The sequence below is a fragment of the Macaca nemestrina genome, chromosome 1 (assembly GCF_043159975.1).
Source record: "Macaca nemestrina isolate mMacNem1 chromosome 1, mMacNem.hap1, whole genome shotgun sequence".
In the NCBI taxonomy this organism is placed as follows: domain Eukaryota; kingdom Metazoa; phylum Chordata; class Mammalia; order Primates; family Cercopithecidae; genus Macaca; species Macaca nemestrina.
This window is the reverse complement of record NC_092125.1, coordinates 133,122,869-133,138,666: the sequence shown is the minus strand read 5'-3', so window position 1 is coordinate 133,138,666 and position 15,798 is coordinate 133,122,869. Positions and strand designations below refer to the sequence as shown.

The 15,798-nt window shown below is 34.9% G+C and overlaps 1 protein-coding gene across 5 annotated transcripts in view; it reads right to left on the bottom strand.

Annotated features, from left to right (window-relative positions):
* LOC105485462 (SAS-6 centriolar assembly protein) overlaps positions 1-15,798 on the bottom strand; it is a 48,332-nt gene that overhangs the window by 14,212 nt on the left and 18,322 nt on the right. For 4 of the 5 annotated variants that reach the window (XM_011747832.3, XM_011747833.3, XM_024793975.2 and 1 more), the window contains 7 exons: positions 14,559-14,750; positions 12,073-12,267; positions 11,891-11,980; positions 11,637-11,816; positions 11,190-11,271; positions 10,033-10,169; positions 7,530-7,658 (listed from right to left, as the gene is read on the bottom strand). In XM_011747832.3, the coding sequence (XP_011746134.3) occupies positions 7,530-7,658; positions 10,033-10,169; positions 11,190-11,271; positions 11,637-11,816; positions 11,891-11,980; positions 12,073-12,267; positions 14,559-14,750 (1,005 nt within the window). Of the gene's footprint in view, positions 1-355; positions 2,968-7,529; positions 7,659-10,032; positions 10,170-11,189; positions 11,272-11,636; positions 11,817-11,890; positions 11,981-12,072; positions 12,268-14,558; positions 14,751-15,798 lie in introns of those variants that run through there. The other variant, XM_071072681.1, reaches the window with a different exon arrangement.

Sequence of the window (15,798 nt, the reverse complement as noted above, 5' to 3'; positions counted from 1 at the left end):
GGTAGGATGATCACCTGAGCCGGGGAGGCAGAAGTTGAAGTGAGCCAAGAGTGCGACACTGCACTCCATGCTAGGTGACACTAAGACTCTGTTGCAAAAAAAACATAAATAAAAATAAATTGTACTATCGGTTCCAGCCATTACAATAAGGCAAGAAAAATAAATAAAAAGCAACCACATTGGAAAGAAAGAAGTAAAACTGTCATTATTTTCAGATAACATAACTGTCTATGTGGAAAATCCTACAGAATTTACCAAAAACCACTAATGAGTGTAATAAATGAGTTTAGTAAGGTTTCAAGATACAAGATCAACATACAAAAATGACATTTCTACACATCAATATTCTGAAAAATAAATAATTATACCCACAATAGCATCTAGAAGAATAAAACACGTAAGAATAAATTCAACAGAAGAAATTCAAGACTTATACACTGAAAATTACAAAACGTTACTGAGAGGAAGTGAAGATCTAAATAAATGGAAAGAGTCTTATTATTCATGGATTGGAAGATAAAAGACTGTCAAAACAGCCTCTCTTTGAAAACTGACCTATAAATTCCTTGTACAACTATCAAAATCCAAACAAACCATTTTGCAGAAATTGACAAGGTGACCAAACATTTTTGTGAAAATGAAAAAGATCTAAAACAATTTTGAAAAGGAAGAAGAGAGTCTGGAGATTTTCAACACTTTTAATATAAAGTCATAGTAATTAAAATGCTGTGATATTGGCACAGGATAGGTATAAAGATCAACGAAACAGAATTGAGAATCCTGAAATAAATCCTTATATGGTCAACTGATTTTTAACAAAGGTGCTTAGACAATTCAACAGAGAAAAAGACTTTCCATAAATGGTACTAAGAACTGCATATCCACAGCGGGGAGGAAAAATGAACTTAGATCCTTACTTCAAGCCATGCACACAAATTTTTTCAAAATGGATCACAGATCTAAATGTAACAGCTAAAACTATAAAACTTGTAGAAAAAAACAAAGGAGATAATGTTTTCAACCTGTGGTTGGACAGAGTTCTTATAATAAACAACTCCAAAAGCAAGATCCACAAAAGAAAACAGTTTGATAAATTGCATTCCATCAAATATTAAAAACTTTTGTGTTTCAAAAGACACATTAAGAAAATGAAAAGGGAAGCCACTGGGAGAAAATATTTGCTAATCATATACTTAATAAAGGACTTGTATCCAGAATATACAAAGAACTCTTACAATTCAATAAAAAGACAACCTTGTTTAGCAATGGTCAAAAGATTCAAATAGATATATCACCAAAGTAATTATATTGATGTTAAATAAGCACATGAATAGAGATACTCAACTTCATTAGGTTTTAGGAAAATGCAAACTAAAATCACAATGAGGGGCCAGGTGTGGTGGCTGATGCCTGTAATCCCAGCACTTTGGGAGGCCAAGGTGGGGGATCACTTGAGGTCAGGAGTTCAAAACCAGCCTGGCCAACATGGTGAAACTCTGTCTCTACTAAAAAATACAAAAATTAGCTGGACGTGGGGGCGTGCACCTGTAACCCCAGCTACCAGGGAGGCTGAGGCACAAGAATCGCTTGAACCCTGAAGGTGGAGGTTACAGTGAGCTGAGATTGCACCACTGCACTCCAGCCTGGGCAACAGTGCAAGACTCTGTCTCAATAAAAAATAAATAAATAAATAAATAAAATCACAATGAGGTACTTCTATGCATGTATTAGAATGGCTAAAATTAAACAACTGACTATACCAACTGTTGGAAGGATGCAGAACAACCTGAACTCTCAGACTGCTGGTGGTAAATGGTAAAACCACTTTGGAAACATTTGGTAGTTTCTTAAAAATCAAACATATGCCACCAGTCACTCCATTCCTAGGTACTCACCCACAATAAATACAAAGACTTGCACACATATGTTCACAGCAGCTTAATCTGTAATATCCAAAAACTTAAAACAACTCAAATGTCCATCAACTGATGAATGAACAAATTGTGGCATATCAATGCAATGAAGTACTACTGAGCAATTAAAAGAAAAGAACTACTGATACACATTACAGCCTGGATGAACATCAAACACGGTATACTGAGTGAAAAGGAAGGACACGGCCAGGCATGGTGGCTCACGCCTATAATTCCAGCACTTTGGGAGGTTGAGGTAGGCAGATAACTTGAGCCCAGGAATTCGAAACCAGCCTGAGCAACATGGCGAAACTCCATCTCTACAAAAAATGCAAAAAATGGTACCTGGGCACGGTAGCACACAGCTGTAGTCCCAGCTACTCAGGAGGCTGAGATAGGAGGATCACCTAAGCGCAGGGAGGTCGAGGCTGCAATGAGCCATGATTGTGCCACTGCACTCCATCCTGGATGACAGAATGAGATCTTATCTCAAAAAAAAGAGAAATTTTTAAAAAACTACATGTTGTATGATTCTACTCTCATGAAATACAGAAAATCTAATTTTATAGTGACAGTTGATCAGTAGTTGCCTAGGGCGAGGAGGAGGAGTAGGGATAAACTGCAAACAGGCACTAGGGCACTTTTAGGGTAATGTAAACGTTCTACTATTGAACTGTGGTATAGTTTCACAACTCTATAAGCTGACTAAAATTACGGAACTAATCTTCAAGTGGAAGGATTTCATGGTATGTAAAGTCTACCTTAATAACCTTTAAATTTTTAAAAAGGAAGTATAATGAAGAATAAAAACAAACCCAAAACAACAAAATAGCACATTAAAAACAACGGCAAACTAGTGTCCAGAATATGTAAAGAACACTTATAAAACCATTTTATAAATGTTAAACCTCCCAAACAAAAAAACAGATAAAAGAAAGAGCCAGGCACAATGATGCGTGCCTGTAGTCCCAGCTACTCAGGAGGCTGAGCCAGGAGGATCAGGTGAGCCCAGCAGTTCGAAGTCAGCCTGGGCAACACAGGGAGACTTCCATCACTAAAACAAACAAATGAAAAACAAAAAATGAATAAACAGGAGTTTTACAGAATAGGAAACATAACCTATAAATATATAAAAAGATGTTTCTCACTTTAATCAAGAAAATGTTAATTAACATCACAATAAGATACTATTTTAGTCACCAGATATGCAAAAATGCCTTTGACACAGTTACTTCTAACAATGTATCCTATAAATCTATTCGTACCAGGCCACCAAGATGTATGTACAAAAATATTTTCTGGAGCACTGCATGAGCATCTGGATTGAAAAAAACCTAATCATCCATAAACAGAGTATTAGTGAATTATAGTACATCCATATACTGGAATACTATGAAGTCATTAAAAAGAAACAAAAACTTACATTGTGATACACTGCAGTTACCTATTCCATAATGCCATAAACGAAAAAAGCAAGGCACAGAACAATTGGCAAGTACTATTTATGTTTATATATAAAAACACTCATACATTTGAATATATATACTTATACATGCACATACATATGGTCTTATATACGCTTTGAATATTTCTGGAATATATCACAAGAAATTCCTAACAGTATTTTTCTCTGAGAAGAGGACTGGGGATCACAGTAGGCACTTTTAGATAGTACATCCTCTTGTACCTTTGGAAGCTTCCCATACTTACACATTACTTTTAAAAACAGTTAATACCAAATAAATGAAAAATTAATTTAAACCTCTAGGTGAATTAGATAGTTAATCAAACTGAATAATGCTATCTGTAGACAAAATCTGTCTCTGAATACCCACTGTGGGCCAAACACTATCAAGACAAAGAAAGTGAGGCAACAGGGCCTTGGGCAGCCTGCAGTCACACACAAATGTTAGAGATCTGTACTGGATGACACTGAGAGAGAACAAGCATTTCAGCACCTACAATTATAGAATGTCAGGAGGATAAGACATTCCTTCAGAGAAAATAAAAATGTAAAGGTTCCTATAGAAACTCAAACACTAGAGAATAAAGCCAAAAGAGACCTTAGAGTAATTCCGAGTAATTTGTCAACAGGTCCACATTGGCCAACTGACAAGTTCATCACTGAGAATCAAGAGATGCCTAGGACCCAGGGAGCCCAGGACCAGCCATCAGCCACCACCAGTGGATGCTGGGAACAACCTTCAGCATCCACTCTGTGCTTGGGATGGGGGTTCCCCAAACCAGCTTAAAATAGTCTCTAGCTCTGCCTGCCCTATGGGAGCTGATAAACTGAGTCACATTTCCATTCTGTAGAAGACTCAGTGAAAAAGGATGGCTGTTTCTCCTCAGGTCAAGGGTTAGAATGAAAAACTGGAGCTCACTCAAAATAATGCTGTGTATTACTGTGTCTCCTCTCCACTCCACTACTACTTTGTAGTTCATGACCATTGTGTATGGCATTTCCAGACTTTGTTTCTTGGTCCTTAACAGTAAACAGAATTGTCTCCCTAAGCCTTTCAACCAGATTAAAAGAAAAAAGATAAATCAATCATCTGGCCCCTTTCTCATTGTGGAAAATCCCTCACATACTTCTAAATCTCCTTTATGAAAGCTTGACGTTGAAGATCAAGAATTTAACCCAAGCTGGGCACAGAGGCTCACACCTGTAATGCCACCACTTAGGAGGCCGAGGCCGAGGCGGTGGATCACTTGAGGTCAGGAGTTAGAGATCAGCCTGACCAACATGGTGAAACCCTGTCTCTACTAAAAATACAAAAATTAGCCAGGTGTGGTGGCGCACACCTGTAATCTCAGCTACTCAGGAGGCTGAGGCATGAGAATCGCTTGAACCTGGGAGGTGGAGGTTGCAGTGAGCTAAGATCATGCCACTGCACTCCAGCCTTGGTGACAGAGTGAGACTCTGTCACAAAAATAAATGAATAAATGAATGAATGAATAAACAGTTTAGTTTGAAACACATTACAATTTACTATCTACTGGTGTTTCACCACAAAATGTAAGCACCATAGGTCAGGGGATTTGTCTTGTTCACTGCTGTCATCTCCTGCAACTAAAACTATGCCTGGACACGGCAGATAGTAGACATTCATTAAATACTTGTTCAATGAATGAATCTTTGGCTATCATTGTATTCAAAAATAAAAGAGAAAAAACAAGTAGTTTTGTGTATCTTGCTTTAAAATTGTCAAGTATTTGTCAGAACAGCACAATCTTGTTAAATATTCTCACATATTCTTTAAGCATTATTTTGTTTCTTGCCAAATTTCTCATGTTATTTTACATTCCCACAGTTAAACATCTCCTTGAATGTATTCAGTCTTGACAGTAACATTTTAAGGCATCAGGAAGATCACAGGTTCAATGTCAAAAATAAAAGGGTGATTTTTAAAACCTGCAATTCAAAAGTACATGTTTTAATCAACATAGCTGCTAGCACAAAACTACCTAGATCAATGATCACCAAAGTAGGTGGTGTTTGAGCAGGGGAAGACAAAGTAGGCAGTAATTAGGACCATTCATTGAGGTCTGAGAAGAAAATCTTACAACTTTCATTTACAACTATTTTTAGTCTCATTCTTTAATTTCTATTTTTGAATAACTTTATTATTAATAATGTAACATTTATGGAGTACTTATCATGAATCAGGTACTATTCTAAGCAAATGCATTAATTCACTTAATAATTCAGTAAGGTAGAGAAAATTATCACTCCATTTTATAAGTGTGAAAACTGAAGTGTAAGAATTGAATGCTGTTTGTTTTTCAGTGGCTTGATCAACTTCACATTGACAGAGGCAGGTTTTAAATCCTAACATCAGATTTCGCTCTCTTAACCAATAATTACACGGCATATAATATAGTATTTCAGTAGCATATGCATAAATTCACAAATAAATACACATTAATGTATTCGAGATGAGAGCGTAAATTGTTCTGTTTATTTTAGGGTTTTTTTCCCCTGTTAGGAATACATAATCAAAAGAACATGGAGATCATTGATACAGGAAACACTGAAAGTCTTGCTCCTGTATTTAAGAACATATTTATTATAATGATTCCTCTGATTCCCCAAGACCTATAAGAATGGTAGTATTATTTTATAAGTCATCCTTAGTCCCACCAAGTAAGCAACTGTCTCTAGTAGCACTTGTCCTCATTTTGAACATTATATATATATATTCCTGGAAAGTTGTTTAAAATAAAAAACAACTGTGAATTCACTTACAATTCTAAAGAAAAAAAATGATCCCAAGATGCAACCACACTTGAGTATACTGATACTGATAATAAAACAATAGCATTCCTTTGAACACACATATCTAATTCTCCTTAATAAGCAATCCAAGAAGAGCCAATGATATGCATCTAAGTACCCTTTACATAACAGTATTTCAGGCATAAAAACTCAGGCTTAATTCTCATTTCACTGAGAATTCTTCATAGCTCCTGGCGATAATAAGGCTTTGGCTAAAAACAGCACATGTCTGAGCAACACAGCCAACTTATTTTTAGAGCAGCCCAGACCTAATTTGATAGAGTTTATAATACCAGTTTCAAAGTCCTCAATTTTATCTTTTATAAAATATTTTTTCATAAATGTTTATTTGTCTCATTATTTAAGAAAAAATAAACCTGGACCTGAAGTTAGCAATGAAAATAAAAGGAGTGACTGATCTGGGTGGATTAAACTATTGTGAAAACAAAATTATAATACATATAAAAACAATATATAAATATAAGATAATAATAACAATTAGGAAAAAGAACTCAAGTAGGTAGAAGAAAGCCTTAACAAATAAATCAAGGGTTGGGGGGACTGCTAGTCATATCTGAGATAATGTTGTCAGAACTAAATTTTAGAATTTGATTTAAGCCTGCCCTACCAGACCTTTAAATTCTAGCAATGGACTCCAAATCACAGCTAAGACTCCAACAGTATGAAGTCAGAAATCCTGGTCAGGCTTGAGAGCTGTAGGAGATACAAGTAGAAGAATGAGTAAAAATGGAAAGGCTGGCCAGGCATGGTGGCTCAGGCCTGCAATCCCAGCACTTTGGGAGGCCAAGGCAGGAGGATCACTTGAGGCCAGGAGTTCGAGACCAGCCTGGCGAACATGGTGAAACCTCACCTCTACTAAAATTGCAAAAAAATTAGCCAGGTGTAGCGGTGCATGCCTGTAATCCCAGCTATTCAGCAGGCTGAGGCACAAGAATCATTGAACCCAGGAGGCAGATGTTGCAGTGAGCTGAGATTATACCACTGTACTCCAGCCTGGACAGCACAGCACGATTCTGCCTCCAAAAATAAAAAAAAAACCAAAAACAAAAACAAAAAGGAGAGGTTGAGTAGAAATAAGTGAGGTTTAAACAGATTGATGTCAAGATTTTATACATTACAGTGACTCAAGAAATATATAGTGCATATATTTCCTGTAGACATAGATACTAGATATTCAGTAATATATTTATCTAATACACTACCTACTACTAAACAACTGACCAAAGAATAAATGAACTTTTAAAAGATGTGAAATGTTTGTATGCTAATAGGTTGCTATATTTTTTCCCAGAACAAGTATTAGTTAATTTAGCTACCTTTGTTCCTGAACCAGGGTGGCTGGTATTTTTGGCAGATATCGAATGAGGGAAGGTATTCTGGAATGCAAATGCAGAGGAGACAGGATAACCAATCCCACAGGTTGGGTAAGTCAGTCTACCATCAACCTAAAAATAAAAACATAAAGATGATTAAAGATGACAAATTAATTCTAAATATTATTTGTTCAGCAGGTGGCATTAGTATCTATCATAATAACTAATAATTAAGAGCACTATCTCAGAGGCCAGTCTTGTTTATCACACCACAAAACTCTGCTTTATTATCTACCATGGGGCTACGATAACTTTGAACTAGAGGGCTTTTCAAAGCAGCTGTGCAAGCTTGGATAAAACAAACTACTGGGCCTACTTTTATACTAAGTTAAAGCCAAGCTTCTGAACCAACTTGTTTCACTCTAAGTCTCCTAAAAAAGCAGGGAATGGGGGAGTCTGGAGATCAATAGGCCAGTCAGAGATAAAATAAAAATAATTTTCTGTCAGACAGCACAAAAACAAAATTAGTGTTCTTAAACGGACTGAGACAATAATTGGTTTTGCCACTAATTTTCAATATACTGGTACCACACATTAACCAACGTTATGAAAACAAAGTTTATTTTTATATTGAGGCCAGTGGTAACACAAATCTTGAGAAGCATTTGTGCACACTAACGGATGCATACAAAAAAACACCTTTCACACAGCTATCACCAGTCATTCAAATTTTAAGCCAGTCAAAAAATTTTTTTTAAGTTTGTAATTCAGCCCGAGGCACTTCTTTCTGCACCTTTCTCCAATTTAACAGCAATCTTTCCCCTTCTTTAGACATCCAGTACTCTGACTTACCAGAGTAGATTAGGTTAAAAATTCAATTAGGAATCTGAAGTTTAAACCTTCTGCCAGTGTCCTGCAGCCAAACACCAGGGAACGCATGTGTAGATATACAAGCTAGATTTATTGCTCCTTGCAACAAGGGAAACTGCACACCATGAAGAAAAATGGGTATCTCCAAAAGTGATACCATGGGTATCTTCTTTTCAAGTTCCCTTAAAAGGGACTTATTTATTGGATTTAGGCACATGTTAGGTGATTTAAGAAAAAGTTTAAGTGGTGCTTTACTGTGGATTGGAAGCTACTGGGAAAAGGGGATAAATGTATGACTGGGTATCTGAATAAATCCTATCTAATAAGGCAAGAGGAATGTATTAAGGTCAAAGCTGTAATTAAAGCAGCAGCAGCCATTCATGTTAGCCAGGATATGAGGCTTATGGACTACATTTGTGATTCAGAAATGTTCATATTTTTGTATTCAGGCATGATTATGAAACAGTCTTGTTTTTGTATTGACAGAGTCACAGAGTAACCGTGCCTGATGTTAATATTACATGAAATTGTTGTGTTCAACAGGAGAGCCCCAAGGCCTATGTGTGGATGCTAGGCAAGCTCCTAACAGCATCTAGGCCTAACTATCAGATAGTACCAAACCACCTCTGAATGTAAGAAGCTGCTTTTCTTATTCTCCCTTTTTTCTTTTTCTTTTTTCTTTTTGAGACAGAGTCTTACTCTGTCGCCCAAGGCTGGGGTACAGTGGCGCGATCTTGGCTCACGGCAACCTCTACCTCCTGGGTTCAAGCGGTTCTCCTGCCTCAGTCTCCCGAGTAGCTGGGATTATATGCATGCACTGCTGCACCCAGCTGAATTTTGTATTTTTAGTAGAGAGAGGGTTTCATCACGTTGCCCAGGCTGGTCTTGAACTCCTGACCTCAGGTGATCCACCCACCTCAGCCTCCCACCCAAAGTGCTGGGATTTCAGGCATGAGCCATCGTGCCCAGTCTTTTCTCTCGGCGGGGGGGGAAGCACGGCTGGGAACAGTGGCTCACACCTGTAATCCCAGCACTTTGAGAAGCTGAAATGGGAGGATTGCCTAAGCCCAGGAGGTCAAGGCTGCCATTAGCCATGATTACACCACTGCACTCCAGCCTAGGCAACAGAGCGAGGCCTTGTCTCAAAAAAGAAACAAATCTGGTAATGGGAACTAGAAAGCTTATATCTCATAACCAGTTTCTTGTAGAATCTAAAGGTGACAAGCCTGCTAACAGGACTTTTTTCTTTTTTACTTTCTTTTCTTTTTCTGATAGAATTCAGTTTATGCTTAAGCCTAAACCCTGAATTCTCTCTTCTCGAAGTCTCCTAAATGTTTTACATTGTGTGTTCTCAAGTTTTTCAGTATATTTGGTATTGCTTTAGTTAGCACTGAAAGATTTCAATATCTAGTCAAGACTTACAAAGAAGTGTCCTCTTGAAACTCGGCCTCTTTGTTCAGAGCAAGTGTGCCTTTGTTCCACCTCCAGGGTCAACTTAATTTCAGTGCTAATAATTGTAGGACTCCACTTTGTATTGGTACCAGCACCTTAAATCATGGAAACTTCCTAACAATCTGGAAATATTTTTGTTTCAGGAAATTCACTAAGATCATTCACATCTTGTTTTAAATCTTACCACATTCAGGTTAGGAGAAATTCCACTTCTGATTGTGTTGCTGCTAGAATGTGCAGGCGGAGTAGTAGAAGGTCCCAATACATCTTGCTTTCTCACTAGCTGATTTTCATTTAGTTCTTTATTTAACCACGTGATTACTTGAATAAAAGAATAAGAGGCAAGGTAAAGAATTTTCACTGTTTTTATTTTTCTAATCATCTTAAACATTTAAAAATTATACTAAGATTTTTTAATTATAAGTTTTTATAACTACCTGACATCACAGGAGAGCAATATAGGTTCACCTACATTTTTGTCATTAAAGTTTCTTATTTTAGAAGCTGCCACATAGGACTATTATATTACTCTCCAAAGCACATATTTCTACTAGTCAAGCAATTCTTTGAAAGATTTCACTTCTAGAATATCTTACAGTTTACTTAAAATTCACAATCTTATGTATGATACCCCATAGTATAAACTGAGAAAATGTTAGTTAAAATCTTAATTTTATGTTTTGGTTTCAAATAATTCATATTGTTATCATTAGGTAAACATAGCAATTTTAAAAAGGAGTAATGAAGAATTTAAACAATAAATTACAGTCAACATTTTAAACAGTTTTAATTGTGGATTACTGACATATGGGATATGGTTTTCTTTATAAAGATGATTAACTCTTTTACTGGGCAGATGATATAAATTTATAGAAAAGGCATTAAGACACATATTTAAAGCAGAAATTACTTATATATTGGACAATGTCTAAATTTATAATACCTACATTTTTATGAATTCAAATAAAATTTTCAGGTTAAGAATAAAACTATAGCCAAGCACGATGGCTAACACCTGTAAACCTAAACATAGCAATCTGGGAGGCCGAGGTGGGTGGATCACTTGAGCTCAGGAGTTTGAGACCAGCCTGGGCAACATGATAAAACCTTGTCTCTACAAAAAAACCCCACAAAATTAGCTGAGTGTGGTGCTGCACACCTTAGCCCCAGCTACTTGGGGGGCTGAGGTGGGAGGATAACTTGAACCAAAGTAGTGGAGGCTGCAGTGAGCTGAGATCGTGCCACTGCACTCCAGCCTGGGTGACAGAGTGAGACTGTGTCTCAAAAAAATAAAAGAATAAAACTACAAACCTAATTTACATTAACATGTAACATACTTACACTTTTCATTATTTTTTAGAAGTTGTTTGCTTTCTTCAAGTTTTTTAACTGTAGCTTCTAATTGTTCCTGTAATTTGCATACCTGAAATATATCAATCATCACAATAAGTCAAGCAAAACAAAGGTTAAATAAAAACTGAAGAATGTATTATTAACTAAATAAATGGTTACCACTAATATTATTAAATAAGCATAAAGGAATTAGCTCAATTATGTAATAAAATATTTACGTGTGTATACAAACACAGACATATATGAGCAATCAAGGTATCTGAATCATGATAACTAACTTTCCAAACTGAAAGTTATTAACATCTACTGAATCTAGTCATGTTCTTTTGTTGAAAAAAAAGGCCACAGCCATTTGTTAATGTAACAAAGCATAAATTTTAAAAATAAATGAGGAAAAAATATAGTTACAACACAAAAATTTAAAATATTAACTACCTCTTGCTCTTTAATTCGAAGAGACTGTTCAACATCTTGTAATTCCTTTTGTTCCTTTTGTAATTTTTCCTCCTTCTCAGCCAGGAGTTTTTCTTGCTGAATAGTAACTGTATTCTTCAATTTCAACTTACCCATTAAAGTTTTCAGATCCCCCTGTAACTTCTTGATAATTTCATTTGCCTATAAAAGAACTTCATATGTATATTTCTATGTAATCCAATGAAACATTATTCTATAAAATCTTTAAAACAAACCTTTAGAAGTTCTGCAGATAATGATTTTATTGTAGCTTCAAGCTTTCCTAGTTGTACTTGATTTTTCTCACCATTTTCTTCTAAAACCACCTGATATATTTTTTAAAAACATGAATAATTAGGGCATTTGTGTTTACTTATAAATGTGATCATAAATTTCTGAGAAAAATTTAAAAGTAGACCTTTTGTTCCTGGATTGTATCAAATGCTTCTTTTGTTCTTAAAACAAGCTGGTCCTTATCCTTGATTTCCTGTTCTAAAACTGCCACTTTTGTTTGTAGCTGATTAACATGCTTTTCTTTCTCGTGGCATTCAGCATCTAGTGTAGAATTCTCTCTTCGCAAAGAGAGGACTTCTTGCTTAGTCCGCTGCAGCTCCTAGAATGGAAAAAGAAAGAAATTATGCATTATGAAAAAGGGAAGTTGCCTTATCGGGTTATTTATAATTAAGATGTCTAACATATTAAAAAAAAGTCTTTAATAATTTTAAAGTTTTAGTACAGATTTTTTTTTAAAACATGAATGTCTTTCTAATGGTATAGTAGCACATATCTGGAATATAATTGTAAAATATTCTACTATCTGATTCAATCAGATCAAGGGAAAATAAAATAATTCTAATTTATGAATAAATTACAGTAACTTTAAAACTTTTAACAATAATTTTCTGATGTCTCCACAACTGATTCCGAGGGTAACCAAGGGTGAGAGCCACAATCTAGAATTAACATTTTTCTTTGTTGCTTACATGCACAGATTTTTTTTTAAAGGCTGATACTCTCCAGTTTATAATCTACCTTCTTCACATATTACAAATATCTTTCCATGTCAATAAATGTTAACATTTCCAGATCTCTCTGTTCACTCTTTCAAGCAAAATAAACTACAATTGTTCATTAAAAATAGATTTTTAAAAAATCTACAACAGATCTCTTCCCAATCAGCTAATATTAACCCAAAGGCTGCTGGTATATGAAGTCCAGGATATAGTATTCCTAGATAGTTTTAGTTCTCAACAAAAGTTTCTAAAAATAATTATATGGTATTGTGACTATAGTGGTTTTAGGAGCACAAACTTTAGTTTCAAACAAAATTCAAATCCTGGCTCTTCTACTGTGTGATCTTGGTAATTACTGAAACTCCCTAAATTAAATCTCAGTTCCCTCATTTGTAAAACAGAAATAACAAATACTTAATAAATTATTTCATTTAACCTTCATAAAAATTCTTATGTAAAATGCCTAGCATTTTGGTTGGCACACAGTAAAACTCAATAAATGGTAGTAATTGTTATTTTTAGGGCACTACTGCCTAAAAAGTCTAACTTAAAACAGATAACTGAATACTCAGCGGTTAAAAAAAAAAAGATCCAAGAACTAACAATTTGCAAGTCTTATTAAAATCCTGGAGGAAATATTTTTATTAGATCATATAAAAATCAACATAATGAGGTTCTGTTTATATAATGACCAGTTCCAGGGCTGAGAATGATGAAATCAGAGGATTACACTGAAGCATTTAGACTACCAACGTACCATGAAGTTTCCAGTGCTTTACAACCAGTGTGAAGAGTGTATGCAGGAAAAACTGAAGACATCTATTGTTGGGGCAAAACAATATGAGGATCTGAACACAAAATTGGTAAAGCTTTAGAGCTTCTAAGCATGAGACTGGTAAAATAGAGTTTGAAGTCCTGTGAGCTAGAATTAACACTGGTAACTTTGGTATTTACATATAGACAAAAAAAACTACATATATTTTCTAATAATTCATATGACAATAACGTATAATGCTACAAAGAAGCCTGTAATCAATGCCAAAGCAACAACAAATGTGGCACTATGGCAAGATTTAAAAAATTTCTGTGGGGCTTAATACCTAGGTGATGAGTTGATAGGTGCAGCAAACCACCATGGCACATGTTTACCTATGCAACTAACCTGCATATTCTGTACATGTATCCCGGACCTTAAATAAAATAAATAAAATAAAAAATGAAAATTTCTCTGTTGCCTGAAAGAACAAGGTAGTACTAAAGACAGGCAAATAATAGATGAGTTCTAATCCTTGTTCTTCCACTCATTGGCTATGCGACCTTAGGCAACTTATTTAACCTTTCTGTACCTTAGTTTCATCATGTGTAAAATGGGGCTAATAATAGTTCCTACCTTAAAGAATTGTTATAACAATAAAATGAGTTAATATATGTAAAGTACTTCAAACAGTACCTAACACAGAGAATGCTCAGTAAGGATTAACTATTATCTTTACCATTACCATTATTACTAGACACTGAATTTCATATAATTGTTTATGTTAAGTAGGCTGAGGAAAAAAAAAAACCCAGCCCTGTCAACACAGTACCCTATGAAATATAGGTGCTGTTACTATTAAAAATACATTAATAAATCTGACAGCTGTGCCAGTAATCTGCTTTCAAGACCCTAACTAAAAATATTCAAGTTTACCTCAGTTCTGTTATGAATTAGGCTTTTTATCAAATTTCAAATTCTCAATTTTCTTCGCATTGTCTGAATGGATTACCCTAACACCACAAGAGAACTCTACAGGGCATCCAGAGGAACACCACCCACACAAGTAACCACATTAAAATAACCAAATCAAAACGTTCTTTTAAACTGGGGGAGAAAAAAACCAACATTCAATACCTCTTCAACACCAGAAAGTTTTGCTTTAAGTTCTCTAATAGTGGAGTCTCCTTTATATTTTCTTTCAGTTAAGTCTTTATTAGCTGCTTCTAACTCAGACAGTCTGTTTTGTAGCTGGTGGATATTTTGTTGATGGAGGATTTCTAAATCTTTTTTCTGTTGTTCATGTTGCCGTTGATATTGAACCTGTGCCTATTATATAATAAAAATACAGTACCAAAATTCAAAGAAAAAAATCAGAAATACAAATACAGAAAGATTTGAACAAAAAAAAATTGTAATTTATTTTTTATTTTTGTAAAATGAGCAAGGTTGGTTCATTAGTCCAATTCATCTTTACCAACAATAAAATTTGAATATGGTTATAACAGTGCAATATCTACTGCCTGTCTGAATCCTATCACAAACCTATCTTAGTACCATTTTTGTTAACGAACACTATCAAATCCTAAATATCTTTGGAAAATAAAGCATATTTTTGTGGTTATCAAAGCTATACATGCTCTTAAGGGCAAAAAGGAAACACAACCCATAATCACATCCAGAAATCACTCCTAATATTTAGGAGTACTCTCTTCCAATCATTTATATACTTATATTGACATCCACATAAACACACAATACACATATTAAATTTAATGAATATCAAGCTATTTATACAATTTAATCACACGTTATTCCCTTAGCATTTGCACCTTCTCACATCATTAAAAAATTCTTTGTAAAGTCTTTAATAGCTACACAACATTCCATCCATGGCTACTCCATAATTCATTTAACTTCTGCCCTATTATGGACATTTAGTTTCCAATTTTTCACAATTATAAATAAAATGATTGATTTTTTTGTACAGACATACATCTAAAATTCAGATTTCTTTATGATCAATTATAGAATAAAGAATATGAACAAATACAAAGCTTGATATAAGTTCCAAAACTATCCCAGAGAAGTTATACCCATTCAAAATTCTTAGCACTAGTATAGGGGAGTCTGTCTCTCATAAAATACCTTAGGAATTTTTACATTACTACTTCAGGAATTTCCTCATTTTTAGAAAGCTGAAAAAGAGAGGAGAAGGAGCAAAGAGATAAAACAGGAAGAAGTCCATATAAAATTGAAAATGCAATCTTGGAAGAAAACATTGAAGAAGCAATCAAGAAGAAAAATCAGAGCAAACTGGTAAAGATGCTAACTGTAACTGTCTAAGAAAGTAATCAAAGACACTAAAGACAATAGA